Raw genomic sequence first — 26,947 nt, 5'->3', positions numbered from 1 at the left:
TCACTAGGTTACGGCACAAAAAAAATCTGCCAGTCAATTAGTTTTATACTAAAACTAAACTGACAGGTGAGGGTGGTGTACAAGTACATGTTTTGTCATCCCAATGTCTAAGGCCTTCAGATACCCAAATAAGCCATGTTACTCAAAAATATTACAAGAAAGGTATAACAAAAGCTCTCTAGTATCTATTTATTTACACTGTTCTTCACAGGTCTTCACTAGTTTCTGCTACATTATTTTAGACAACACAATTTGGTTTTTCTATAGTGTGACCCACCAAAATCAGTAAGTTTTGTAATAATATTGTAAACATTATTTTTAAAAGTGTACATTAATACATTGTTCCAAAGCTTCTGATAGGCAGTAATTTACTTCAGTCATTGTCATTTCCATTTCCTGGTGCACATCATTGCTCATTTAGCACACACTTTTCTCCAAAGTGACATACATCTCAGCAGATAGGCAACTGAAATCAGCACAAAGCAAATAAACAATGATTGTATGAGGTGGTTTGAAGATGGTACTGTAAATTAAACTTCATATTTTAACATCACCTAAAATAATATGCTCTAAATGGAAATTACATTTAAAAAAAATCTACCTCATGGCAAAAACACATCTACCCAGTTTTAGCATACTTGCTCTCTCTCTCTCATTCTCACTCACACACTCACACTCACACACACACACTTGTTAACATGCAAGTGCTTGATATGACTGGCAACTAATTGCTCTTACAACCAGAAGTTTAAAGCTTAACTCTACCATTACTGGAGCCTGTCTCAGTTTTACTGTAATAGCGTCTTTTTATAATGTTGCTACTGTTCTACAGTTGCTTAATTTCATTTAGTTTAACACATACAGTTTACAGGTATGAAACAGATTTTGCTACACATCCCTCGAAACCAGTTTGCATACACACAAATTCACCAGAGAGAAATAAATATTGTGCATTCAACTATAAGCACACTCCAAAGGATGTTTCATAAGTCACTTTCAGCACCAACAACTGTGTAACTAATTAATGCTACATGGTTGGAGACAAATTGTATACAATACTGCCAGCACTCGTCACTGGATATAAAATCTTAGATTGTGCACAAAGCGAGAGTTTTAGATGCATTTGTTTTTGTGCAGTGTACATTACTAATAGCTGACAAGTGGGATCCTGAGAGACTATGCTTCATTGAGGCAGATGGGGGGGGGGGGGGGGGGGGGTGATCTTAGTGGCATCATCTTGCCATCCTACCGAATAAATTCTTCCTCAGACTGGCTGTCAAGGTTCTCATCTTCCTGGTCATCCAGCTCTGGAAGATCTCCCCAAAGCAGCAAGTTCAGTCCTGAAGATTTGTCCAAATAAACACCTTGGGTAAAACAAACATTCATGCCACTGTTTTTCAAAACTACTCTGCTTACTGCTACCAAGAGATCCTTTTCTAGTGTAAAACCAGTGTGCTGTCGACATTTTACTAAAATGTGAAATGCTGGATTGCATACTGCCTGCTCTTACTTTAGAAACTGATATACGTGGTTACTAAATACAAAGTGATTTATCAACAAATACACCTACACTGGGGGGGTGCTGTGGCACAGTGGGGTTTAGCTGGGGCCTGCTTTGTGGTAGGTCTGGGGTTCAAGTCCTGCTTGAGGTGCCGTGTGATGGACTGGCATCCTGTCCGGAGTGTGTCCCCTCCCCCTTTGCCCTTGCACCCTCTGTTGTTGGGTTAGGCTCTGGCTTGCTGCGACCCCGCTTGGGACAAGCGATTGTAGACGCCATGTGTGTGTGTGCGCACACCTACACTGTAATGTACTGGTCTTCTATATGGCAGACAGTCTTGCATTCACATTCATCTGACATTTTCCTCCAAAATGAACTACAATGTTAAGCAACCAACAGTTATTTATCCATTTATACAGCCGGGAAATTTATTGGAGCAATTTTAGAGTAAGTACCTTGCTCAAGGGTATTACAGACAAAGGTGGGATTCACACCTGCAATCTTTAGGTCCAAAGGTAGCAGCTCTAACCACTACACTACCAGCTGTTCCCCACACACATTAGAACACAACCATGCTCTTTTTATTACTGCCAAGAAAATCAAATCTGACCAGTCTGTTTTATGCACCCAGTAATACTCAGAGAAATGTGATGCAACAAAGATGCATGCGTGTACCTTATTGTGATGATAGGATTAAAGATTAAAAAAATCATTTTATACAGAAAATATATATATAAAAGTCAAAACAAATTGGACTAACGTCATTGACAATTTTTAAATGAAAAAAAACATACATTCACTTTAAATAAAGTGCAAATTATAGTACAATTCATACCTCAATAGCACTTTTGTAAAGAAAATATTTCAATTATGGCAGAAATAGGGTGGTGCAGATAGCATGCTTTTTTGAGCATCTTTCTTCACTTCTCTCCAGCAACAATAACTAAAAATACATTTTTACATTTAAATTAAAAAACTCAATTTGCAGGACAATGTAAAACTGCCATATAACTGCCTAGAGAAACAAGCATTATGCAAATCCCAAACTGTATCATAAAATCATAGTGGTCCACTGCTATCAGCCATGAGCATGCTCTACTCAAGTGAGACCACAATCCAGGCCTCCTCACCTGATGGGTCCAGCCTGTTTACAGTGGAGACCGCATCGCTATTGAACATCCAGAAGTGACCGTTGTTACAGGACATCAGACAGGGCTTGCATGGAGCCACCACGTGATAGCCCACAACATTCCCACTAGGGGTGAGAGAAAAGAAACAAGGCATCAGCTGTTTGTTCAGAGTGCCAACCAATGTATAAGCAACCACAGTGAGCCACCCTATATCACGTGTCTGCTTCAAACAGAGTGGAAAGGAACAATACGAAAAGACAAACAAGTGAAGCTTCCTAAACAACTGCATTTACCAAAAAGATTTACAGGATGGTGCTTTTGAACAAGACTGAGAATCTTAAAATGCAGACAAATGGAAACTGTTTAAGTGAAAGATTCTCAGTATTTAAGTGTGCTCCAAAGCAGGTCAACAGGACAGTGACACTTTCCCATGTGCAATCAGTGGACTGTTCTGTCACGACACTGGCTGCAGTCAGCCATGTCCTTCTGCAGATGTATAACACAAAAAGTGTTTGGCTTATCCAGAAGCCATGTGCTTTCATACTGAATGCTAAAAATAAATACATATTACATGTGAATGATCAGTAAAGTAGCAAATATAAATAATACAAGTGTGAGAACAACTGAGTGAAAATATTTTGTGACATAATGTAAAGAATCACCCACCACTTCAGACATGCAATGTCTCTTAGTTTGCATTGACAGCTTTCAGTGGCATAGCAGCTGGCAACAAAGTCCACGGTCCTATAGCAAGAAAATGAGAGAGAGTACGGTCAATAATAGCATTAAACACAAATTAATGACATTTACACTATGTGTTTCAGGTAGTGGACACCTACCCATCTGTTGGGAAAAACAAAGCATGTTAGGTAATACAATATTAACTTCTGAATTTTATTATGTGTGTATTTTTTATTCTAACACAAAACACAGTAACATATCAGACTTTGCAGGCAGTATGCATCTCACAGGATGGTTTATAAAGATAAGTTATGACTTGGTTGCAAACAATTGCATGTTAGCTGTTAGGGAATAGCTAGTTAGTACTGTAACAACATTGTTAGTTAATTATCTGTTAGGGGTGTATAGCTATTTAAAACTATTATAACACACTGTTACTCACCTGTTAGCAAGTGCACTGTGAACTAGTACTGCAGTAAGAGGTAGTGACTCACCTATCGAGTACATAGCTAGTTGGTATCCCTACGAACACTGCCATGTGTCTTTTACACGGTACGCAAGCCACTACATGCCATGGTTAGTTAGCATCCTCTTAGAGGGTTTGCACTTAGAATTCCTAATAACTGTCTTACTTAATCACTTTTTAGGAAGTTAGTAAGTACTGTACTGCAGCAATATTGCTACTCACCCATTAGGTGGTACAGCTATTGAGTATTGCAATAAGATTGCCATGTGTTCACAGGTTAGCTAAGTTAGTACTGCAATAACATGGGCGAACAGTAATACAGCAGGTATTGCAATGCTGGTACTTCCCACACTGTAGGCTGTACAACTGGAAGTGCTTTTGTTCCCCATTCAGTATGTAGTTTGCGTGTTCTCCGATGCATTCAGGTGGGTCTTCTCAGGGGCGAATCATGACATGGGTAACGTTAAATTGCCCACACAGTGTTGTCTATGTGTGTAAGATGCTGTCTACGAGTGGGTTGATTGCGAGACATTCTGTTTAGCCTGTCCTGCAGTGTAAATCACCTTGGATACAGGTGTCAGCTAAATACTACAGTGATCACTGTGTATGTGTCACTGGAGAAAAGCAGTCGCTTATTTAATAAGTTGCTCACACCTGTACTAGCTCGTATCCGGTTAGTACTGAAATAACACTTCAGTTAACAACCCAGGACCCAGTACTGTAGTATTCCTAAATCGCTAACAAGTTAGTTACCTGTGGAGGTACGTCATGGCTAGTTAGTACAGTAGACGTGTAACACTGAGTAAGTACAGTAATAGGAATACGTCGTTCCAACGAACACTATTTTATTACTCACCTGTTAGGCGGTATGTCCGTGGAAAACAACTCGATGTCTGTGTCTGCTAAGAGCACAGCCTTCATTCCTCTTGTACACAATAAACTGTCGCAGTATATACAGTAGACCTGAGTGACACATTTATTTTTGAAACTGGATGTCGACATGATGATGATGACTGCGACACGGACACCAAGTCCTGGTTAAGCCACCACACACTACCTCCTTTCGAAGAAAGATCACGAGACAACGCGACGGCCAACTTCGCAAAAAAAAGATTCAGAAAGTTAGCTAACTTAGCTAATCGTTCTGATCGCTAATTATCACATTTACAAACCCATTCATGGTTACCGAATGTAGACGCCGGTAGTTGAAAGTCAGTAATTCAACAGGATGAATTTTGCTATTTACCGAACTAATTCTATTAGCTAACTGTAACTTCTAATAGAATTCATCGGGCAGCAGTATTTTAAAGGAGTGATACTGTTAAAACAGCAAACTCCTTCTTGCTTCTTTTTGTTTACACCGTACCTATCAAACTGACAGGGGAGCTTAGAAACTTCCTGAAATATTTTCAAAATGTGCCATCTCTTACACGGATTGGTTCCCCGAAACCAAGCCCCAGTTACTATTGGGTCACATGAGTATACACTGTGGACGATGATTGGAGCATATCCGGACAACGAGTTATATGAATGTCTACCATTGGCTGGCATAGTGTTAAAGAGACAGCATTTAGCAAATCAATATCCGTTATTTCCGTTCCCTTTTTTCTATTGGTCACAAAGAAAAGCGAGCGACAAAACCTTACTAAGTCCCTACGATTACTTACATTATGATTAACAGTTATATAAACATATGCGATATGTTTTACTGTCTAATTATTTTAATTTAACTTTGATTTTACAATGGTTGGGACACAATTTAATTGAGTAAAATCGAATACTGTCCTCCAAACTATCAATTCACATTTCATTGGCTCATTTCAGTGACTGACAAGGGGGCACTGCCCTTTTCAGGGGGAAGGGCTCTTCTCGAGCTGATTTGTTGGCTGTGTTGTCATTCTTAGTGTTATCCACCAATGGAGAGATGATCCAAGTTTCATATCCCATCCATAGGGGCGGGTCTTGCGATCAGAGACTGGAGAAATGTTCGAAAGTTGAAAGCAATGAGGCTGGTGGAAAGTGGTCTTTAACCAACTCGAGAAAACCAAATGGAAAATCCTGTTCCAGGTACATGCGCACGCTTTACTGTGTCTTGACTAAACAGGCGAACTTTAATCCTATAATAATCTGTTAAGGGTTTTATGTTAAGAAAAAATAGCTTTCCTGAGAAGAGATTCTCTGCTTTTTTTCTGTATTTTAGGTTAGTTTAGCCAGATTAGCAACGCGAAATAAAATGGAAGCCGAGCTACTTACCATTTCTGTAGTATAGTATAAGCATTAATTTAAAAGAGTGTCTTATGTTTGAAAGAAGCACCAGGATCACACAGTCTGTGGCGCTCAACCATGCAGCATCAAGAAGAACTAATCTAAACTTAGTTTAGTGTAAAATCTACGCGGGCGGATATCATGTACAGTAGAAGCGCAAACCAGAGTTGAAATGCTCGTTGTGGAGTCCTGATGATCTAACGTGGTTACCAGTAACGGGTTAGTTAACTGTCCGACACTTCTTTGGAAGATTGCTGCAGTGGAATGTTACGATGGGGACAAAAAAGGCACAACTCGGAACAGACAGAGTTAATTGTAATTGTTTTGCTGACTCAGTGTATGTACACTCACTTAAATGAATGTGTTTTTGTTGGAGTCGTCAGTAGTATGTCGCTCTGGCACCTACGAGTGTTTGAGGAGCTCCAGGCTGTTGTTGATTAATCTTATATAGTACTGAAATCTGAATGTCCAAGTATGACTACAACTTACTTAGGCTTTACACGTGATTTCACTAGACAGAAGAGAAGCAGCAATTGTGTCCGCATTGTTCAGATTGCAGCGCAATTCGGATTTTGTCGCTCACACACAGTTACGCTTGTTTTTCGGTGGGGGGTTTAATCGCTGAAGTGCGGCGCGTGGTGATGGGGGTGATGTGCCTCACTCTGTGTGCGCGCGCTCAACAGTGTCCGTGGTCCCTGTTGAGTGTCACGATGATGTAATTGGGTTTGGAGCGTAGACCCCGATCGCGCGCCGCTGTCATGCGTGCTCCCGTGCTGTGTATTCACGTTCCGCAGGATCACACGCACTCGAACCTGTGTACTTGTGCGTTGCAGGGGAAAGAGGAGCTACGCCACACGTCACCCACGGATCTCTGAAATCGCACAGCAAGGACCGTCTTCGTGGGAGCCGTGGGGTCCCGCACTAAGCTACCGGGGGAGCAGGAGGAGGGAGCCAATCCGCTCCTCTGCTCTCGTGCCGCAGCCGTGATCAGGACCGCCCGTGGAAGAGGAAGGAACAGACACAGGGATCTCATAATTCATAATGCGGCCGATGTGAACGGCGGTGGGAACAATAAGAACCCGGGCCCTAGTGTGGAGTGTGTCGGTGCGTCCGCAGCGCGCGCCCACAGTGCTCACGGTCGCCGTGCCTCTTTCACTGCTCTACACTGTCACTTCCTTCGGCGAGCCCGAGAGCGACCAGAGAAATGACGTCTCCGGCCAAATTCCGGAAAGACAAGGAAATAATAGCCGAATATGAAACTCAAGTCAAGGGTGAGTTGTCTGAAATGACACGTCGTCGTATTGTGTGTGTGTGTGTGTGTGTGTGTGTGTGTGTGTACTATTGTGCGTGTGCCTAGATGCGCTTACATTGACTGATCCTGGTCGTGGACACGACACACACGGTACACTCGCCCCGAGTCCACTAACCTCCCGGACAGTGTATAACGGGCAGGGAGTGTGTGTAAATGTCGTCGTCGTCCCCTGAGCTGCGCTCGTTCTGTTACATTCACCCTGGAACTCGGTTGCGATAGGCGGGATGTGCCGGAGCACATCGGAGCACGAGTCGAGTGTCTTCTACACACACTTCACAGGCGATGCGCTTCTGTTCTTCTCAATCGGATCGGTCCGCGAGCTGGAACAATTTACGTAAAGCACAGTAGTAATGCGTCTCTTACTACTACGTGATTTGTGTGCTCCTACCGTTTCGTGTGTCTTAGAGTGCGTTTCTGCACCATGTGTCAGGTGTGTGTGTGTGTGTGTGTGTGTGTGTGTGTGTGGTCGGTGTACCCGTTTCTGGCCGAACGCTGTTCATGGACTCTGCATCCTTTGACTTTTTCTTTCATCTGGCAGAGAAGGGCGGGGCGGCGGTGTTCTTAACGCTGACAAAAACGTTCGCCCGTCATTTCTCAACGATACTGGATGCCGTGCTGCGCAACTGCTTAAATTATAATTTTTCCAGCGGAAAAAAAGTGCGGGAAGGGAAGTGAGGGGGAAGTGTGAGCTGAGCGCCGAGATTCCCGCCTTCTCCACAGGAAGACGCTCCGGTTTGAGGAAGCGCGTGGAACAATGACCCCCTTCCGCCCCCTCCCCCCCTTTTTTCTTTTTCTTTTTCTTTTTCTTTTTCTTTTTCCCGCGGTCGCAGATGTGCTTGCGCTCCTTCCCACGAGAGACGCTTCAGTATTTTAAGCAATTTCCATAAGGCTAGTATAAAGCGTGTGTTAGGAGGCGGTGTGCACGCAATGCGTGTATCATGTATGTGGCGCTGAACAGTGTGTTGGACGCCAGCCAGAATCTCTCTCTCTCTCTCACACACACACACACACACACACACAAACTTGTGACACCTTGGCTTGTGCTACAAAAGCACCAGCTGGACATTAATACCTTAGTCTCCTTGGTGGTGCACAGAGAGGGCAGAAGCATGAACTGCTCAGCTGACCATGGCTGCTTCACTGTTGCTCCTAAAACTTGCTGTGAAAACTCAGTGGTTTCTGTCGTATGTGCATGCACTGTGTGGATTCTGATGTAGCCATGGTATCAGTAGAGCGCTGGAAGATGTAGAAGATGCTCCAGTTTGACACGCTGACACAGGGTGGACCATGAGAAGCTGGCTGCCCAGGAGCATGTGGAAGATGATCGGGGCATGTGGCGTGACTGTCTGCAGCCCCCAGGCTGTCTGCACTGTTGTGTGGGACTGCAGCGCAGCAGGCCTTGCTGGGGCTGTCACTCACACACTTACTCCACTGGCGTTTGGCACGTGCCGATATTATTGCTGAATGGAGGGCGCCAGAGCAAGAGAATTTAAAAAATGATCTGAAAAAAAGACAGCAGCTCTGAGCAGAAATGCAGGATCGTTTCGTTCATCTTCTGGGAGAATTGCGGAGAGTGGTGCTGCACGTGCTTACTTTCCCTGGGCAGGGATCATGAACTACAAGCAGCTGGCACTCTACTAGAGATGAAGTTGCGCAAACGGCTGGTTCTGGAGGGCTTGGTGTAGGATCCACAGTCGAGCACCTCCCCCTTAAGCAGGGGCAGTGGAAATCTTGCATAACCCCCCAACCTGCTGTCCACATGGTAAAATGAGGGAAAGAAGTTTCTGTAAAATGCAGCAGGAAGTACTGGACTCATTAAGGGGAGTGACGCTAAGGCTGATGGATGCATGTAATAGTCTTCACTGATGCTGTTCGCTGCCTCACAGACTCGTGACGTGATCAAAAAAGGCTTTGGTATTGCTCGATTTTTAAAATTGTGTCTGTGTGTGTATGGGGTGTCATGGTAGGATTTCTGGAATAATGCCTTAGGCACGGGGGTGCGGTGGCGCAGTGGGTTGGACCGGGTCCTGCTCTTCCGTGGGTCTGTGGTTCGAGTCCCGCTTGGGGTGCCTTGCGACGGACTGGCGTCCTGTCCTGGGTGTGTCCCCTCCCCCTCCGGCCTTACGCCCTGTGTTACCGGGTTGGCTCCGGTTCCCCGTGACCCCGTATGGGACAAGCGGTTCTGAAAATTGCGTGCGTGCGTGTGTGTGCATGCGCCTTATGCACAACCACACAAAATAACAGGAATTGCATGGATTCCCCAGGAAGGAGTGGTATGTGATCCTAACTGCCATTTTATGCAAATGAGACATTGGAATTTTAAGAGGAAGTTGTGCAAATTTTACCAGCTGCTGTTTAAGCTGCCAGCAGTGCTTTCTCCTTGCTTCTTGTAAATGCATTTCTATATAAAAGTGTGTACGCCCTGTGTTGCCGGGTTAGGCTCCGGCTCCCCGCGACCCCGTATGGGACAAGCGGTTTTGAAAGTGTGTGTGTGTCTGTGTCTGTATATAGTAATAGTGACGCAGCCTTTGGGACTGTTTTCAGTATTGGATTATCAGATCATCTCCCTAGTTGAGCCATTTTTGTGTGAAACATGAATCTACACTCCTAGAGGGAAGAATATGTCATCACCAAACAAAATGGAATCATATACCTGATATTAATAAAAGGGTACTCCAGAAATATTAAAGTGTTGGTATTCTGAAAAGTAGGTGAAGGAGTCCCGTTCTGCAGGCAGCCCGATCCCTTACTTGGGTGAAATGAGAAAGTGAGTGGTCACAGCTTCCTGGCCCAGTTTCTTCTGTTGCACTGAATACAGTGTGTTAAGGATGGCATGCCCCCACCCCTACCTCCTGTTCACTCCGCCTTGCTTTCAGTGACATTAGATCCTGTGTGTAGCAACTTGTATGAAAAATGTCACTGATGTAATGATTGAGTTAAGACCTGAATTCCATTCTGTTGTGAAACGATTATCCATCTGTGCTAAAAATCACCAAAATCAAGTAGTCAGTGACTCAGCAAAACAGACAAACGTGTGGCAATAAGCTTTTTTTTTTTTTTTTTTCGGACAACCAGTTTCACATCCTCTTTCAGAATTGGTGTTCCACACTGTAGCACTTGTTTATGCCATTCACTCCAAGTTGTTTGCTCCTCTCCTGTGCCTTCAGCTTTTGTTTGTCACATTACTTTGAGCTCATTCGAAGTTGGCAGGTGTTCAGTGGAGAAATTGTACGTGGTTTAGCTTGAGCGCTAAACTGTAACCTTGAAGCCCAGTATTCTTGTAGCACATCTTCCCAGAACACCAGTCATGTTAACTGTGTTGCAAGAAACTGGTTTTTCTTTGTGAGCTCTCCACTGCAAACTGAAATTTACCAAGTCGGATGCAAACAAATGTCTTGCCCAGGCTTTACCATTTTTGGCAGATTGGCACCATGGCCCAGTGCCTGAGTGGGGCAAGAGGATGTGGGGTCAGTCCCTGCAAAGTCTGTATGGAGTTTGTGTTTGTGTTTCCTCCCTGCGTGCATTGCTTTCTTCTGGGTACTTTGGTTTCTTCCCACAGTCCGACATTTGTTTCAAGTGAATTGGTTACTCGACACTGCCCACAGTACGTGTGTGAAAAAAGGAATGTGTTCCACTCGTTTACAGATGGATGACTCATTGTAAGTAGTGCATCTAGCACTTTGTCACCTTTAGTGAAAAAGAACACACTGCGTAGTGTTTGCTGGAAGTCACTTGGCAGAAAAGCATCTGCTAAATGAATGTAAATGTAACCTGGACCTGACCTTTTTTTTTTTTTTTAATGCATTAGGTATTTAGGTAACAAGTTTGAACAAGATGTCAAAATACATGTCTTCACAGCTCTTGTACAACACTTCCAGAGCTGTAGTGCACTTGTCTGTTGCTTTGTCTTCTCTTCTTTCTGCTTTATCTCATGTAACTTGTCCCAGGTTGTCCACATGTATTCAGTTTTGACTGGTACTGTATCTCACAGGGGGTGCAGTGGCACAGTGAGTTTGGCTGGGGCCTGCTCTCAGGTGGGTCTGGGGTTCGAGTCCTGCTTGGGGTGCCTTGCGATGGACTGGCGTCCTTTCCTGGGTGTGTCCCCTTGTGCCCAGTGTTGCCGGGTTAGGCTCTGGTTTGCCGTGACCCTGCTTGGGACAAGCGATTTTAGGCAGTACGTGTGTATCTCACAAACTCCCCTTTCCTGGTCTGTAAGGGTTAGTGGTTCAAGGTCTTTGGGCTTGGGGTACAAGGTAGCATTTTAGTTTGGGCACAGTTTTTGGACTATTCCAGTCACTCAAGCAATTTTGAGAGCTGTCGTCTTCCATTCTGGCCTGACACTTTTAGTCTTGGTAGCGCACACTGTGGATCCAAAGACTTTCACATGGAGATGTTGTGGGGAAGTAGGGCAGAAACTGGCAACCCCTTGTTATGAAGCAATCGGAAAGGATTTGAGAGCGAAACTTGGCTTTGTTTTGGGGGTGGAGGATGATATCAGTCCAAGCAGCCTAAGAAATGATTTGTCAGAGTGGAGAAAAATGTACTTTTTTTTTTTTTTTTATAAACTTAAATCCCACCATAGCTGGGAGAAATTAGGGTGAAATTCAAGTATTAACAATAACCCTCTGACATGTTGAAGAATGACAAAGCTCTTTTGGCAACTGTAAAGCCCAAATTGAATTTTTCCCCTTAATATGTGTAACTTGCCATACTCTTACTGAACTACATTTAGTTGGTAGTTAAAGGTAAATTGTGTTTATTTCACACACTAATCTGGACATCTAATCTGCATTTTGCCTGTCTCTGCTCCATTTGAGTGTGTTAATGAATGGGGTGCAAATTGGTTCTAGACAATCCTCTCTGCAGTTTTTCTGAGCTACTAGGTGGGAGCATTAATGTGCCTTCTGATCTTGGTGAAAAGAGATCTGTCATCCAGTTGTAAAAATTCTTCCAGCTCAGTAGTGCTGATTTTCCCTGATATTGTCATGAAAGTCAACATGTATATGATATAATCAGTTTTTGTTTAGTCTTTAGTTACTACATTATGGTCTTTTCTTCTCTCCCCCCCCCCCCCCCATTGAAAATGGAGGCCATATTAGGCCTTGTATATCGATCAGGTGGGGGCATTATGTTAAACCCTTTTCAACAGTGTAGGTGTAGTGCCAGGACCAGTGATGGCACAGGAAGAAGTCTTTGGGATGTTCTTTTTGGTAGCCTATAGCTGACCCAGGGTGATGGGCAAAACAAACTGACAAAAACTTTTCTGCCAGGGAGATTGATTTGTCTGTCCAGTACAGAGAATATTCCCAAGGGCAGGTTCAGTGTTACTATACCTTTATACAAAATTCATGTACTATACATAAAGAAGACAGGAGAAAGTACTGCTGGCAGCTCAAACAGCAGTAGGTAAACTTTGCACCAACCAGTGATGTTGGCTTAAGTGTCATTTTAGGAAGCGAAAATGACCCAGATTGACCAATGACTGAATGAAAGAAGCCAGTGGGCCAGTGTTCGCAGGAATGATTATCTTTTGTTTTCTCTGTGTAAGCATGCGCGCACACACGCACACATACACAGTATGTAAATGAATCCATTATCACATCTCACCCTCCTTGTTTCCTCATCAGTGTTTTAACAACCTGTTCTCCTGTTGCTTTCAGCTGAGAAATGTGCAGAAAACCGCTGAAAGACAGCTGGAGCTATTTGGCTGGGGGCTTTATTGGTTCTTGGTTTGTATAGTCTTTGTGGTTGGTTTGACCCTCCTGTGTCAAAAGTGTTGTAGTAATAATGTTCGTTGCATTATTTTAATTGTAATTTAGTGCTGTGCTTAGGTATAAGAAGGCAAGTGCCAGCATGGGTTGCTTGTGAAATGAAGATGTGCCTCTTGTGGCAAATGTAGATTTTGTATGGCCTGACCGTCTTCAGCATAGTACTGAGTGAGCCTTCAAAATGGACCCTTTGAAATTGGGAATCTTATTCTTTGATGGCATATCAGTGGTTATTTACAGGTACATAATGGTCGTAGGAGAGAACTATGAGGTCCACAGATGACCGCTTCCTGACTTCACAATGACCAAATTCAGTTAGCAGTCCTTTCTGCTGAGTAGCATTGGGTTTACTGTTGTACTGTCTGCATGAAGAAGGCTCGGTTGAGTCTGTCTTCGGTTGTCGAAATAACCATATTTTGTGCCAAGTTTAATTTCTGGCTGCGTGAAAAATTTAGTTTGAACATACGGTAGACCACTGAAACAAGCAGAAAGACATTGGCCTTATGTGCTGTTTATCTTGAGCATGAAAATTTGTCATAACTCGAATTATGGTATTTGACAGAAGCTGTGACCCTATATAATACAGAATACATTTTTTTGTATGGGTGTTCAAAAGCCAAAGAACTGAACACAACGAATCTCGAATTTCAAATCAAACCTGACCCACAGCAACTGCCTCTGTGGGTTTTCATGGCAAGGGAGGAACAGAAGTGGGTAAGCAGCTCATAGTTGCCTATAATTATTAGCAAAACCAAAAAGATGGAGTTTGCAAGAAATGCTTATCGATCAAACATCCAAGAGAGACGATGGAAAAAAATCATGTGTGTTGCTGTTCATTGAATGTCAGTTTTGTGGAACCGGTTGTTGGAAAAGGATTGATGTAGGGCTGCCCTGTGAGTTATGACTGCACCAGGTATAAGGAGTTATGTGTAAGGAGGGGAGACAAGCATTCCGTCACCCTCCCTCTTGCTCCCCGTTGTTATTCTGCTGCAGAACAACAAGAACCAGCTCCGTGGCGTGCGATTCATCAAAACGCCTTTCTGCTGCATGGGCATAATTTACTCCGGAAATGAAAATGGCGTCATTGACTTTCTGTCCCTGCTAATTAATCTCCTGCTCCTCCACACAATGCAGCAATTTATTAATACACCTTACTGATGAAAGGGCAGCCGGTTGGCTAAAATCGCCTCTCCAGACATCTTTGAGATGATGTGGTTGAGAGGGGAGGGGTTTTTGTGTCATGCACCTGATGTAATATCACACTGGCCGATAGGCCTCCCTCAAGTGCCACCTGTTTGTCAGGGGTCTGCCATAAAGTCATGTGGTGCAGCCACATCCCTCCTTTTCCCAGCAGGCTGCATATGACTAGTGCTGTCAGGAATCCAGGAATGCTTCTGATTGATTGACTGGAGTAGCCGGTTTTCCTTGGTACTCACCAGCATACCAGTATCCTTTGGAGATTTTTTGCAGAAGAGCAGTTCACACAGAGACCACCTTTTACTGAGTGGCACGATAGGTGCAGCTGGTGATAGGCCGCACTGCTTGGCAAACACTGTCTTTTTGTTTTGGCTCTGAGGTGAGCTGCTCGAAGGAGGCAACACATTGCACTTTTAAAATCCCTCATGGGTGGCATTATGTGGGGTTTTTTTTTTTTTTTTTTTTTTTCCTTTTTTTTTAGGTGCAGTATGTTGACCTACCCATGCAGTCACTTTATTTCTTCCTCCCTATAGGGCTCCATGGTTGCCCTGTGGTATTTTAGAAGGGTATAACTGATAGTTCAGGTGTGAAATAGTGCTGGGTCAATTGAAAGTTGATCCTTCATTTGAAATGGTCATCAGTAGAGTGGTATGAGGAGTGGTGGTAATGGGGATCTTTTTGGGATGTAGCATTGGGGATTGTGTGCACTGTGTGATGATTTCAGCAGTGTTTACTCAACAAAGCAGCCAGCTGCTCTTCTGTTTGCTTGACAAATGCTTTTTAGTGACTACTAGGATTCAGTAACAGTCCTTTTTTTGGTCAGGTCATCTATTGGTGGTGCACTTTCCAAGTCTGTTATGAACACAGTTCCCAGTGCAGCACCCCCCTCCACAAAAAAAAACATCACATTTGATGATGCAGGTCAAGAAGACACTTTCTCTCTGTGCTTCACATGATGATGCTGATGGAGCGATGTCTAAATGGTCCTGTGTGAGTGTATTTCTCATTGCTGTAAGAGCCCCTTCCCTGCTTAGCCAAATGATGGGAAATCTAGATGCAAGTCTAAGTCTCATCCATTTCTGTTGTGAGGCATCAGCAAGTTACTGTCTTGTTTTGAAGTACTGCCCACACTTTCACTTATCCAATTGCTTTATGAAATTCCCTGTAAATGAAGAAGTGTTCAACCAAGGCTCTTATCTTCTCACCAGGGAAAGTTTTGGTTCCTTTGCTATTTGCCAGGGTACTTTTTGACTTGCGAAACACAGTAACCACTGTACACAGTACAGTCTCAATCCCAGCTTTTCAAAAACAGTGTAACATGCTTCATTGTCCAAGAACAACAGTGTTTCAAACCAGTTGTGTGTGTTGCAGCCACCCCTAGTATTCAGAACTGATGCCTGGAGTATCAATGGTTTTCACAGCATTCTGCTGGTAGTTGTATTGGTTTCAGGGTCATGCATTTTGGCATTTGGTATTTAATTTGCTCTTGGGCGTACTTTGGTCAAAGGCGTGTTTCATTGAAGGACCTCACTGATGCGCTGTGGTTTCTAGTGTGTAACGGAGTCATCTTCACAAACATGTTTGTGACCACAGGTGCAGAAATCAAGACACAGCCCCGCTTGCTGTAAAGTACTGGTGCAGTCTGTTTATTGTAAAGGTTTGTGCCGTGGGTTGAAAAGTGAATCAAGTGGATTTGCATGTAATAAGAATTCAAGGTTAAATGATGCTTGAAAGTAGTCTTAGTTCCTCATGAGAAATTGGTAAAATCCAACATTTAAATAAAAGCATTATGACTTTAATCATTTTCTACATGAGAAATCACTGTAGCACAAAGCAAATTGTCTTTAGTGACACTGGAGAAGTGAATTTGCTTTCTTTTGTTTTTACTTTTTATTTATTTGGGCTTTTCTTTTATGTCTGGGAGGACAAGACTGCACTTGCTCCCTTTTTCTTTTTGCTGAACTCCATTCTGGGATGTCAGAATTAATTCTCCTAAAAGGATCCATATTAAGACCAAGCTTTTCCGGTTTAATAGTCATCCTGTAATGAAGCTCTACTCACTCATCACTGTGTTGCCTCTGCTTTTAGTACCTCTGTTGCAGATGACAGTGGAGGAAGGGAGACTGGTTGCAGTCACCAGTTTGCTCTCCATTTTCAACATGTGCAGATAATCCATAAGAACTGGCAGCGATGTCTTTCTGGTTCCGGTGCATTGCTGCTTGGGTAGTCCGGTTTTCGCTCCTCATCTATCTGTCTGCCTGAGCATGCAGTATCACTCTGAGCCATTATCAGCACCTCTTAGGTCCGTGGACACTCGCAATAATGAGACTTCACTCAGGAATTGGGTGACTCCACACACCACCCCGTGTGCTGCAGGCTCCACCTTAATACCAGCTGTCCCCAGGTTATGAACGAGTTCCGTTCCTAAGTGTCTCTAAGTTGAATTTGTATGCAAGTCGGAGCAGCTGGATTTGGTTCATGTCTAATGTCAGTTAGTCAAATGTTTGTCTTAGTATATAGCGTATCATCTACCCTTCTATCCATGAAAAACGTTAAAGAAACACTTCCGGATACACTAAAACATCTTTAATTTAACAATACAGTAGTAATACAATGTAATAATGGTGATAAATGTAAATACAGTTTAATAGACATGTAGAATTAAATAAATGTTACTACAGTATAATGGAGAGAGAGGAGGAGTGTGTGTGTGTGTGTGTGTGTGTGTGTGTGTGTGTGTGTGTGTGTGTGTGGGTTTAAAAAACATTAGACACTTTAATGTTTGCTTTTTCCAGTATTCATTGGCATTTCACCTTTTTCCAATCGCTTTATTATTTCCAGTTTAGTTTCAGTTGTTGTTTCTTTTCTTGGATGCATCACCATCACTTGCATCATGTTTAAGCTTTGGTGGCATGGTTAGAAGGGTAAAAAAAATAAAACTAAAGCCAAATACAGCAACACTGTACAGTGTCACTATTAACAGAAACGTGGTCCGACTGAAAAGAACAAAGTCTGTCTTACCTTGTGCTCACATGCCCATGAGCTGACGAACTGCTACAGGCGTGCAATGTTTTGATGTGTGTTTCAAAGTAGCGCCCATTCGTTATTACAAATCATTGTATTTAACTCAAATTTTTTTAATTTAGTAGACTTTTTTTTCCAGGGGGTGGTTTGTAACTGCAGGTTTTACGTAAGTTGGATGTTCGTAACCTGGAGACTACCTGTATTTACCGGGTGAGCTGCAGATGATCATTAAGGGGCCCCATTGCTTTGGAGAGACAGGTTCATTTGTGTACAAGCTATCGGTTCTGCCATCAGTTGTGTTCCACTGCTATTTCTCTGTGTAGGTTGAGTGCACTCTCATGGCGAACAGGATTTCATCGTTTGCCTTCAAGGCAAGTCTTGGGCTCTACAACGCAAACACCCCTTCTGAAGCAGTCCATCAAGTTACCTGTCTTGTTGTGCTAGCCTGAATACATCTGCAAGGTCAGGTTCTTTTCTTTGACCCACACGATGGGGGAAATACCCTCATGCCTGGATGGCACTCGTTTCATCCCACTATTGAGCCTCTGGGCTTTGGCTTGTTCACCATTTGGCGTAGAGGACTTGAAACACATTAGCTCTGCAGTAGCAAATGGGTCTGTCTTGATAACATAATGACAGATCAATAGTGTGATGAGAGGATGTTTCAGAGAGGAACTGACAAATTGGCCTTTACTCCTGTATTACTGAAGAATAACTCAACAGGTACTGATAAGGGACACATGGTTACAGCCTGTCACAGAGCAAAATCGTAAATGTAAAAAACTGATACTATGATATTAATACTGCGCTGTTAGGTACTTTGATTATTCCACCAGGCATAAGCTATGCTGTGGGGGTTTTTTTGGGAATGTTAGCTCTGGCTTTATACTTTGCTTTGGATAAGAGAAGGTACTAAGTGGATACACTTTGAATCTGGAAATGTGCCTTAAGCAACTGTCCTTTGATCAGTTTGATTTACCTTCATAAATGTTATGGTTAGGATTAAGGGACTGTAAGATGATACTGAAACAGTGAGAGGCGGGACAGAAAAGGAGCCTGGGCCATATGTTATGTATACGTTGATTAATAGACCTAGTCCAGCTGATCCAGAGGGAATCGGTTTGTTCTGCAGTTCTTCACAAGCCTTCAGGAGGGCAAGAACACAGCAGTATCCATAGAGGTTCTTTCTTCTCCATGGGGGTGCAGCGAACTTGAGGAACGGTAACCTTTGGATGGATCTGTATGAGCGATGCGTTTCCAAAGGGTTCTCAGCTGTAGCGCAACTTCGTTTTGCTGACGTGCTGCAGTTTTTTCCACGATCTGGACTCCTAATTCCTTTTTAATGAAGTGATCAATCTCTTCTTTGTCTCGTATCTTTAGTCATCTGAACCACCCTGTGCAGAACGACAGATGTACCTGTACTGGTGAAGTTTGTGGGGGGGCTTCCCTGTTCCTTCGTGGGTTTTGGTCGTACACAGAGTCTACGTAATCGCCAAGCTCCAGCTACTGATGTGCTTTCCTTCCTTCCCTCCCTGTTTTCATGCAGTCGTCTTTTCCCTGCTTCATGATGGATTGGCAAACATTCACTGCTTCACTTTGAACTCGAGAAAATACATCTCAACTCATTAAAACCATAGACACACATGTGCATCCATAGTGTTCATGCTCTCTGACTTTTGTTGTGGTGGGTCTCAGACCTACAAAAGTATCCCAAAGAATACCATTTGTGAAAGGCGAATTATTGCGGATTCTTGATTACTTACCCTTACACCTGTGGACAGACTTGTAGGTACATACGGTCTCCTCCAATGTGACTGTGGAGGAAGCCTAAGAGTTCTGAAGGCAAGGGTGGTTGTGACTGAGGGTGGGGCTAACTGTTCTCTGAAGCAGCACAAGAGTGGCCTCAGCAGCCTCCTGTGGCTCTTTCAAGCCACATGTTGTCCTCTGCCGTGATAGGGGCTCTGTGGAGGCGAACTCTGACCTTTGACATGTCAACGGCTCTGCTGAAATGACGCTGACTTGGAAATGCAAAGCAAAGTGTAATCATCATGGTGGTGGTGACTGAACCAGAAATTGAAGACTGTCAAAGCTTGGCTGTTTTTGCTTTAAAACACACATTGCCAAGTGTTTTCATGCCTCTTTATTTGCCAGACTTTGGATTTTGAGTCCCTTTCAAGTTTTTATTTATTTTTTTTTTTTAAGAGTTCTTACTGATGAAAGCTGCACTTAGGTGCAGACAAACATCTTTTGCCTTACCCTTGTTTTCTTGCCCCCCCCCCAATTCCTGTCCTCTCAAACAGCTGTGGCTGCTGCCCTTCATCTGTCTTCCATAAGCCAAAGGACCCAAGTTCTCTTTGCGCTTGTCCAAACTGTAGAGCCTAAATGGTGTTTCTGTGCAGCCGGGCGGCAGTTCTCTTCCGAAACGCTGTGCCGTTGAATTTAGAGTTGTCTTGGGTGAAAGGCTGCTGCCGCTGCTCCTGCTGCTTGAACACACCCTGGGGCTACACGATTTCTGAATTACTGCACTGTTAGTTCCTTGCTGGAGCACACAGCAGATGGCCTGCTGCTGGAATAACAACGAATTGTACACACAATGCTGTTCGAGGTATTTAGGGCGGCTTCTTGTCAGTTTCACAAATTCACTACTTATTATTATTATTATTATTATTATTATTATTAATAAACTTGGTAAGTTGACTTTATACCAGATAAGGTTTCCTTTATGTCACGCTATTAATTTTTCGGCCATTTCATTTGGTAGGTGTATTGTGGAAGGTATTTGCTTTGGGTTATTGCGCCTCTTGATGTTTTTGTGGAGGGACACGTCTCAAACAAACGCTGTGACAGGATCGAGTGTCATTTTTGTGCTTCGGCGAGCTTATGTGTTGGAGGAACAAGTCAGGTAGCGGGTTTTGTTATTTGCTCACAATTAATTTCCAGTCACTTCCCTTCGCTTTGTGAGCTGAGTGAGAGGAGCCCTCTGTCCCCTGGTAGGGAACGGGTAGCTTCAATCTCCCTTTTGTTCCTTCATCACACAGTTTACCTCCTGTGGACAGTGCTTGGCCTGGTGCTCTTTTGCTACCACTTTCCTGCAGGTTCCAGATGCCATTTGACCCAGTAGGTTTCCCTCAACTTATGTCTCCTACAGAGTCTTGATGGCCTACTGTGCGGTGATAATCCCATGGGCTCCGTTGCAAGGATGACCCTGCTCCCCTCTCCCCTCTGACCTCCTCTGAGGAATTCATACTGAGCAATGTGGAACTGCACCCCCTCCCGTCCCTCCATCAAATTCCTTTTCACACAGTTCCTTTGCATATGCTTCATACAAAGCCTCATGGAGAAGTGATGCCTCAGTGCTGTACATTTTTGCAGCTATAGCAACTACAGCGGATGGCTGCATGAGCAACCCAGGAGAGCTCATGTGGGGCTCTTACGGCCTGACCCAGACTGCACGGGAGAAAGCCCTCACTCTGCATTCCCGATCCCTCCTCGCCGGCTCCTCAGGGCTCTGGGAGAGGTTGTGGTTTGCAGGCTGCTTAATTCCTGAGGAACGCATACAGTTTCTCCTGTTCTTTTGCACTCGCTTTCTCCCCACACGGACACACAAAGGACCTCCCCCTCCAGCAGGGCCACTTCTCCCTGCACAGTAGGGTCCAGTCATCGGACCTTTCCGGCAGTCCTGCTCTAAAGCGTTTGCCAGGAAGCCATTTCCAGCTTTGCCTCTTCACATGAAAGCCTGTGCTTTTGCGATTTAATCTCTTCACTCCAAGCTGCTTCTTGCAAATACATGTTGCCATTTAAGGCGTGTTCTCCTTTCAGGCTCAATGTTTGTATGCGTGTGGATTTCTTTCTTTTCAAGTGACATGACATGGTAGGAGTATTTGAGTAAGACGCTCCCTAGATATAAAAGACCTCACTTACAGCTTTGATTGTGGCTTAGAGGATTTATTGTCGTTTTCCCTACTAAAGGGAACTGGCGTGCTCCTTCAGCTGAGCGTGGAGCTCTGTGCTGGAGAAACGTTGGGCGAAGTTAACGTTTCAGAAGGTCTTGTTCCTCATGCTAGTTCTTTGTGTGACAGTTGACTGCTTTGTTTGGGAGGATCTCTGTCCTTCGGTCATTGCCTGCAATGCCTATTTGTTTGTGTTGGAGCTTCTGTGCCTGTATTGCTGATTAAGACAGGATGAAGCGAGCCTAACCCGATTAGATTGTTTGGTTTCCCATGACATCAGGTGGCTTTTCGTTCGCCAGGTCTACTTTCTGCATTGCAGGCTTGAGTTTCACCTATTTGAAAGGTCTTCTGCTGAACCTGCAATATAAAACTACCAAACAATGAACCATTCTTGGCAGCTGAACAATAACAAAAAAACTACACACATACACATGCAGAGAGTCCAGCCATTTTTGCATGAATTGCAAATTAAAGATCCTTTGCTAATGCTTTTTATTTTTGGATAACATGAATTAATTTGTACTTATCATAAAACACCAGAGTTCAGCTAAGTGTGTTGACGGTGTTTGTTACCGTAGAACTGAGAGCAGAGAGACACGAAAAGGAAGCAATTTGAGTTTGCTTTTTATTTGTCGTTGTTCTGGAAGGCCACGCATCTAATGGACTGTCGGTGTCCAGAAGTGTCTCTTCTCGGAGCAGAAGCTTGGGATCGATCATGGGTACAACCTGACTCTTCAGTTTCTCAGGGCTGCGCACGAATTCACACCTCATTAACTGTGTTCCTTCTAAAGCAGTAAATGGCACATTGGGTTTCTGCTGTGTGCTGCTCAGGGCGGCTAATCTATATCAACTTTGTGTGGACCCCTCCCTCGAGATCTAACAAGCCGTTTTTATTGAAATAAGACATTTATATATCTTTTTGCTTCTCTCTGCCATTCTACCAGTTTGCCTCCTTGCTTTGTGTGCCGGAAATGCAGACAGGGCATCTCTCTCTGTCACCGAGTGGGGAACCTCCAGTAAATGAAATTCATGTAAGTTTTTCAGGTTTTAACAAAGATTGGGCTGTCTGTGAAATGCTCAACATTAATGTCCAGAACTGTAAAACTTTATATTACTATGTGTTGATTCTACTAGTGCTACTACTCCATTTGAGTTTTTTAGTTGCTTTTTGCATTTGTAGCTCTGTTAGTGCAAATCTCAGTATTTTGCTCAATAATGCAGTAATCCCCCCCAATTTCCCCTTTAGCACTGATGGACTTTAGGTTGTTTGGATTGGCTTAGAACCAAAAGAAGAAATGGGTTAAAAGCTCTTGTGAAATTTTAAAGGTGAGGTCAGGCATTTGGTTGAAAGGACATCCTGAAACATTTAGGGGAGGGTGCAGGGAGCGGACTCTCCCCGGGTTCCTGGAGACCCACAGAGAGATAGAAGGGGCGTGTGTTGTCTTGTATTATCAGCTGTGACCTAGCCAGAGCATTCATCAAAGCGATGTTGTTCACATTTCCAACATCACATCTTGCCTTCTGATTTTAACCCATAGTTCAGCAGTTGTCTCCAGCTTTGACCGTGTCATGTTTTCAATGCCATTTATTGGTGATATGTAGTTTAATTGTATACTGGTATAGTTGCTGTCGGGGTTATATGTGGCCAGAGAAGCTGGTTTGTGTCTCACTCCCTCTTGCTTCCTGTCTTGCCCTTTAGGCTTCAGCCTCCTTACAACTTCTTTCCACAAGGGTTGCAAGGTGGCGTAGTCATTTTGTGGAGGATAAACTAGGCAGCCGAGCTAATGCTGCACCCACAAGCAAGGCTCCTGACCTTCTGTTCTTCAGTAAAGCTTCTGTAAGGCACGCCCTAATGAGTTCAGAAAGCTTAGTGCCGAGCTCATATGTCGTGGTGGAAGTTGCTCTTGAACATCTTTGAGCTGATTGAATGAAATTTGGATGAGTAAATGTGCCTGAGCTCACTTTTCAGCGAAGGCAGTGACAAGAGTGGTTTACTAGGAGAATGTTCTCTTTCAGGTACTGGTGGGATGAGGGTCTTTGAAATCTTTGGATAACAACGCGCCCTGTACGAGGGGGGCCATCTGTCTGCTGCCCAATCTTATTTACTCAGCATTGCCTCTGTCTTGTTGGAAATGGTGTGGGAAGGAAGTGTCTGTGCTGGTTCCCGCCATTGTCTTTTGCCCTTTTCCACCTCCCCATCCTTTTAAGGCTTCTTTTCCTACATGTTTAAGGCTCTGCTCTACAGCGTTTTATGGATTTCAGATCAGGATGCTCACAATGGCTTTTCACCATGGGTGATTCAGTGGTCTGGTGACTAGTATTTCCTAGGTGGTACCAATGGGGATGGACAGTTCACCCACTGTAGCTGTTTCCATAGTGACAGACTTTGAGATTTGCTTTCTGGCTTTGAGATGCAACTGCTGATAACTGGGGAAAATTGGTTTGTTTGTCAGGTCAGTGGCCTGCAGCATCCTTGACGTGGTGCCATAGCACATCATGGCTTGCTGCGGCCTCTTGCAGGGTTCTGAGCTTAGAGACGAGAGAAACTTGTTTGGGTTTAGCCTGGCACCAAGCCACTGGTCTCTTTTACAGAACAGGCTGATAAGCAGGGTTCCCATGGAAACTAGGAGGGATGAATGAGGTTTCATGTGTCAGAGAATCCTGGACTTAATTGGGTAGGGTAGGGGATATGTTGGTGGCAGATCTTCTTCTCATTAGGTATGGCGTTACTTCACCCACACCTCACTGTCTAGTGGTTGACAGTAACACACACTTTATCACACTCGCATCCTGCAAAGAGCTTTGGCCAGAAGAGTATACTCTGAAATCAATCTAACGAATAATCCCTTGGATATGTTTAACGTGTATGTGTCTGGGGAGGGGGGAATTTTGGGAGAGTGGATGGCTCTTAGTTCCCCTCTATCGTATCATTTTTAAAGCAATCTTGAAACATTACAGGTTTGCTTTTGAGCATTTTGAAAGGCAGCGGAGCTCAGGGCCTTGGCAGTGCCGCCATTTCTGATGCAGGATTCTTAATTAATGTGGGTTAAAAAAAGCAAACACAAGCATTCTGTTATGTTGTTCCTTGCATGGAATACAAAGCCAAGCTTCAAAAAGGATCCCACCTATCTGCCTAGGTCCTCAGTGCTGTCCCACTAATGTAGTTTTGGGGTAGCCGATTGCTTATAATCCTGCCTCTCACAGCACTTTAATCTTTTCTGGCTGAGGAAGAATTCTTCTCTGTTTGTTTTGGATGCTGGATGCTGTTGAGGTTCCATTTCTGCCTCTGATTTGACTTGTTTGTTTGAGTGCATGGCGGAGGTCAAATATGATTAACTTTTTCCAGAAGGTAGCCACAAAGCTCATGATGAGATGCAAAACCGAGAGGGGACATGTCATATTGGACATGTTGTATGGCTGCTCCCTGCCATGCAGCTAATGGGTCTTGCAGTTTCCTGAACAACCATCATTCTTTTTAACTGCCTAATGGTATTACCCCGAAACAGTTTTTTTTTTTTTTTTTTAAACTATTTAAAATACCCTCGTATTTGACTCCTTTTTTTTTTTTTATTAGCTTGTGTGTGAAACCCTCTCAATTCCTTTGACAGCCCTAAGTCCAGCATGTGGAGTGTTGTCTTGCATGGTGCCAGGAGTGTTCCAAATCGTGCCTTAGTTGAGAACTTGCTTGTTAAGCATCGCACAAGCCATAATTACAGTGTGCTAATCTGGTCTTGGAGTGAGTGAGCTTCAGTTTGCACCCCGTATCCCAGTGTGAGGCCTAGTCAAAGGACCGAGGAGAAACGACTCAGGTTGGGACTCAGACATCCCATTCTGCTGTTGGTGACTGGCAGTAAGGGGCGTATGGGGCAGAGCATGCTGCTCCACCAAACTTTTTTTTTTTTTCCCCCCCCCCCTTCTCCCCCCTTGTCACAATGAGCACTTTTCCTGTTTGAACGAATATGAGATGTCTGCCATCACTTGAGAACTTGCTGAAATGTTTTCTGGCAGCGATCTCCACTGTTCTTCTGGGTGTCCTTCAAGACTGGTAAATTGGTCGCACCCTACTGCGCCAGGAAGCAGTGGCCAGCCCAGTCTCTGGATAGTTCCAGCCCGTGGCAGGAAGATGGATAGCTTATGTTTATGGGTAGAAAAAAGACAATGTTCCAGGGTGGGGATACATTGCACACACTTTTTCTTCAGCACCTTGCCTGTGCACCTCAGTTGTCAACTCAAGACAGAGCAATGCAGTGTTCAAGTAGGTTGGCTGGTAAGCTCAAAGGTCCAGAACTAGGATTCCCATTTGTACAGTACACTGTAAAAAAAAAAAAAAAAAAATAATAATCCTGTTTTTACAGAAAAAATCTGGCAGCTGTGGTTGCCAGAATAATTCTGTAAAAATAGTCAAAATGTAAACAACTTTACTGAACAACCTGTAAATTTTACAGTTTAAAACTGTTGTAATTTACAAAAAAAATTACATTTTAAACTAGTAAATCCAACAGCCCTTTTCTGCTGAATTAGCATGACCATGCTGCTATTAAACTAATTCTTTCAGTAAGATTTACATGCTGCTATAGTTTATTGTACATTGAATCCTATTTGATTTTACTGCAAAATACAGAACAATTAACATTGTTAAACTGTAAAAGCCTCATTATAAGGCTGTCATTTAACTGCATTTTTCTGCAGATTTTACTCAAAAGTTGTTTATAATGTACTGACTTTTGCAGTATTAATGACAAGTTTTACAGTGAAAGCAACATCTAAATACGGCGACTGAATTTTCTGTACAATTCATCAGAATGTAAAGGCATAAAATCCTGTTCTATGACTCCTATCTAATAATCATCTAAAATATAAACTGTAAAACTGTATAAAAGTATTTTTTATTCCCTGTTAGGATTATTGCTCAGTGAAAAATAGAAACAGTTTCTGTACATTACAGGGAAATTGAACACTTCTATCTTCTGTACAATTTCATTTAAACGGCAAAGCCTGATATACCTTAAAAGTTACTGTACTGAAAGATTACAAAAATCCAGTAACAACTTGCATTTCCAAGAATTTATTAACCTCAAGGCAAGGAACAAAAACATGTAATTTCTCAACATACATATTCACAATATGTACTTTACAAACATTACAATGGAGTCATTGTGACAGATTAGCAATGATCTTATTGGAACTGAAAGAAGAAAGATGGAAAGAAAGAGAAAGAAAAAGTGAAAGACAGAAAAATAGTTTTCTTTGCAAATTGAGGTGCAGGCATGCACATGAGGACATACAAGATCAATAAAACTAACAATTGAATACAAACTAAGAATTTCATCAAACCTTTACTGGCTTCTTCAGCTTGAAGAACTCAGTGAGTAGGGCACATCACATACCATAAATCTTACTGAGTTTAGGCGAAATTCAGACATCACACCACTCGTGATCCAACAGTTCTTGAATCAAGGTAAAGGATTAGGGTTAATGTGAAGATGAGATGTGTTTGTCTTCTCCACTTTAGTGCCCTTCTCTGAGTTCATGGAGAAAAAATCTTGGGAGAAATAAGAAAAATAAATGACAGTATTAATAATAAAATAGCTTTCTTGATTCCAAATATTCTTGTATTATAACATCAAGATAGGCTACCTGTAACAACAAAATATTT

General features: G+C 43.2%; 2 protein-coding genes across 4 annotated transcripts in view; one reads left to right on the top strand and one right to left on the bottom strand.

Moving 5' to 3' along the window:
• Nucleotides 1-1,214: 1,214 nt before the first annotated feature.
• On the bottom strand, nucleotides 1,215-5,151 carry LOC108938218 (protein FAM72A). 2 transcript variants are annotated; one of them, XM_029249675.1, is made up of 4 exons: nucleotides 4,632-5,151; nucleotides 3,295-3,372; nucleotides 2,629-2,753; nucleotides 1,215-1,364 (listed from the first exon to the last, which is right to left on the bottom strand). In XM_029249675.1, exons 1-4 carry the CDS (start codon nucleotides 4,775-4,777, stop codon nucleotides 1,246-1,248), a joined length of 468 nt encoding a protein of 155 aa, XP_029105508.1. In that variant the 5' UTR covers nucleotides 4,778-5,151; the 3' UTR covers nucleotides 1,215-1,245. The 2 variants fall into 2 exon arrangements, with proteins under 2 accessions (XP_029105508.1, XP_018614101.1); XM_018758585.2 differs by having other exon boundaries at nucleotides 1,215-1,340.
• A 392-nt stretch (nucleotides 5,152-5,543) lies between these two features.
• srgap2 (SLIT-ROBO Rho GTPase activating protein 2) overlaps nucleotides 5,544-26,947 on the top strand; it is an 88,998-nt gene continuing 67,594 nt past the window's right edge. The window contains exons 1-2 of one of the 2 annotated variants that reach the window (XM_018758582.1): nucleotides 5,544-5,842; nucleotides 6,874-7,311. In XM_018758582.1, the coding sequence (XP_018614098.1) occupies nucleotides 7,245-7,311 (67 nt within the window). In that variant the 5' untranslated portion in view covers nucleotides 5,544-5,842; nucleotides 6,874-7,244. The remainder of the gene's footprint in view (nucleotides 5,843-6,873; nucleotides 7,312-26,947) is intronic. The other variant, XM_018758583.1, reaches the window with a different exon arrangement.

Source organism: Scleropages formosus, chromosome 2 (assembly GCF_900964775.1).
Source record: "Scleropages formosus chromosome 2, fSclFor1.1, whole genome shotgun sequence".
In the NCBI taxonomy this organism is placed as follows: domain Eukaryota; kingdom Metazoa; phylum Chordata; class Actinopteri; order Osteoglossiformes; family Osteoglossidae; genus Scleropages; species Scleropages formosus.
The sequence above is the reverse complement of the archived record's forward strand: the minus strand, read 5'-3'. Positions and strand labels throughout refer to the sequence as shown.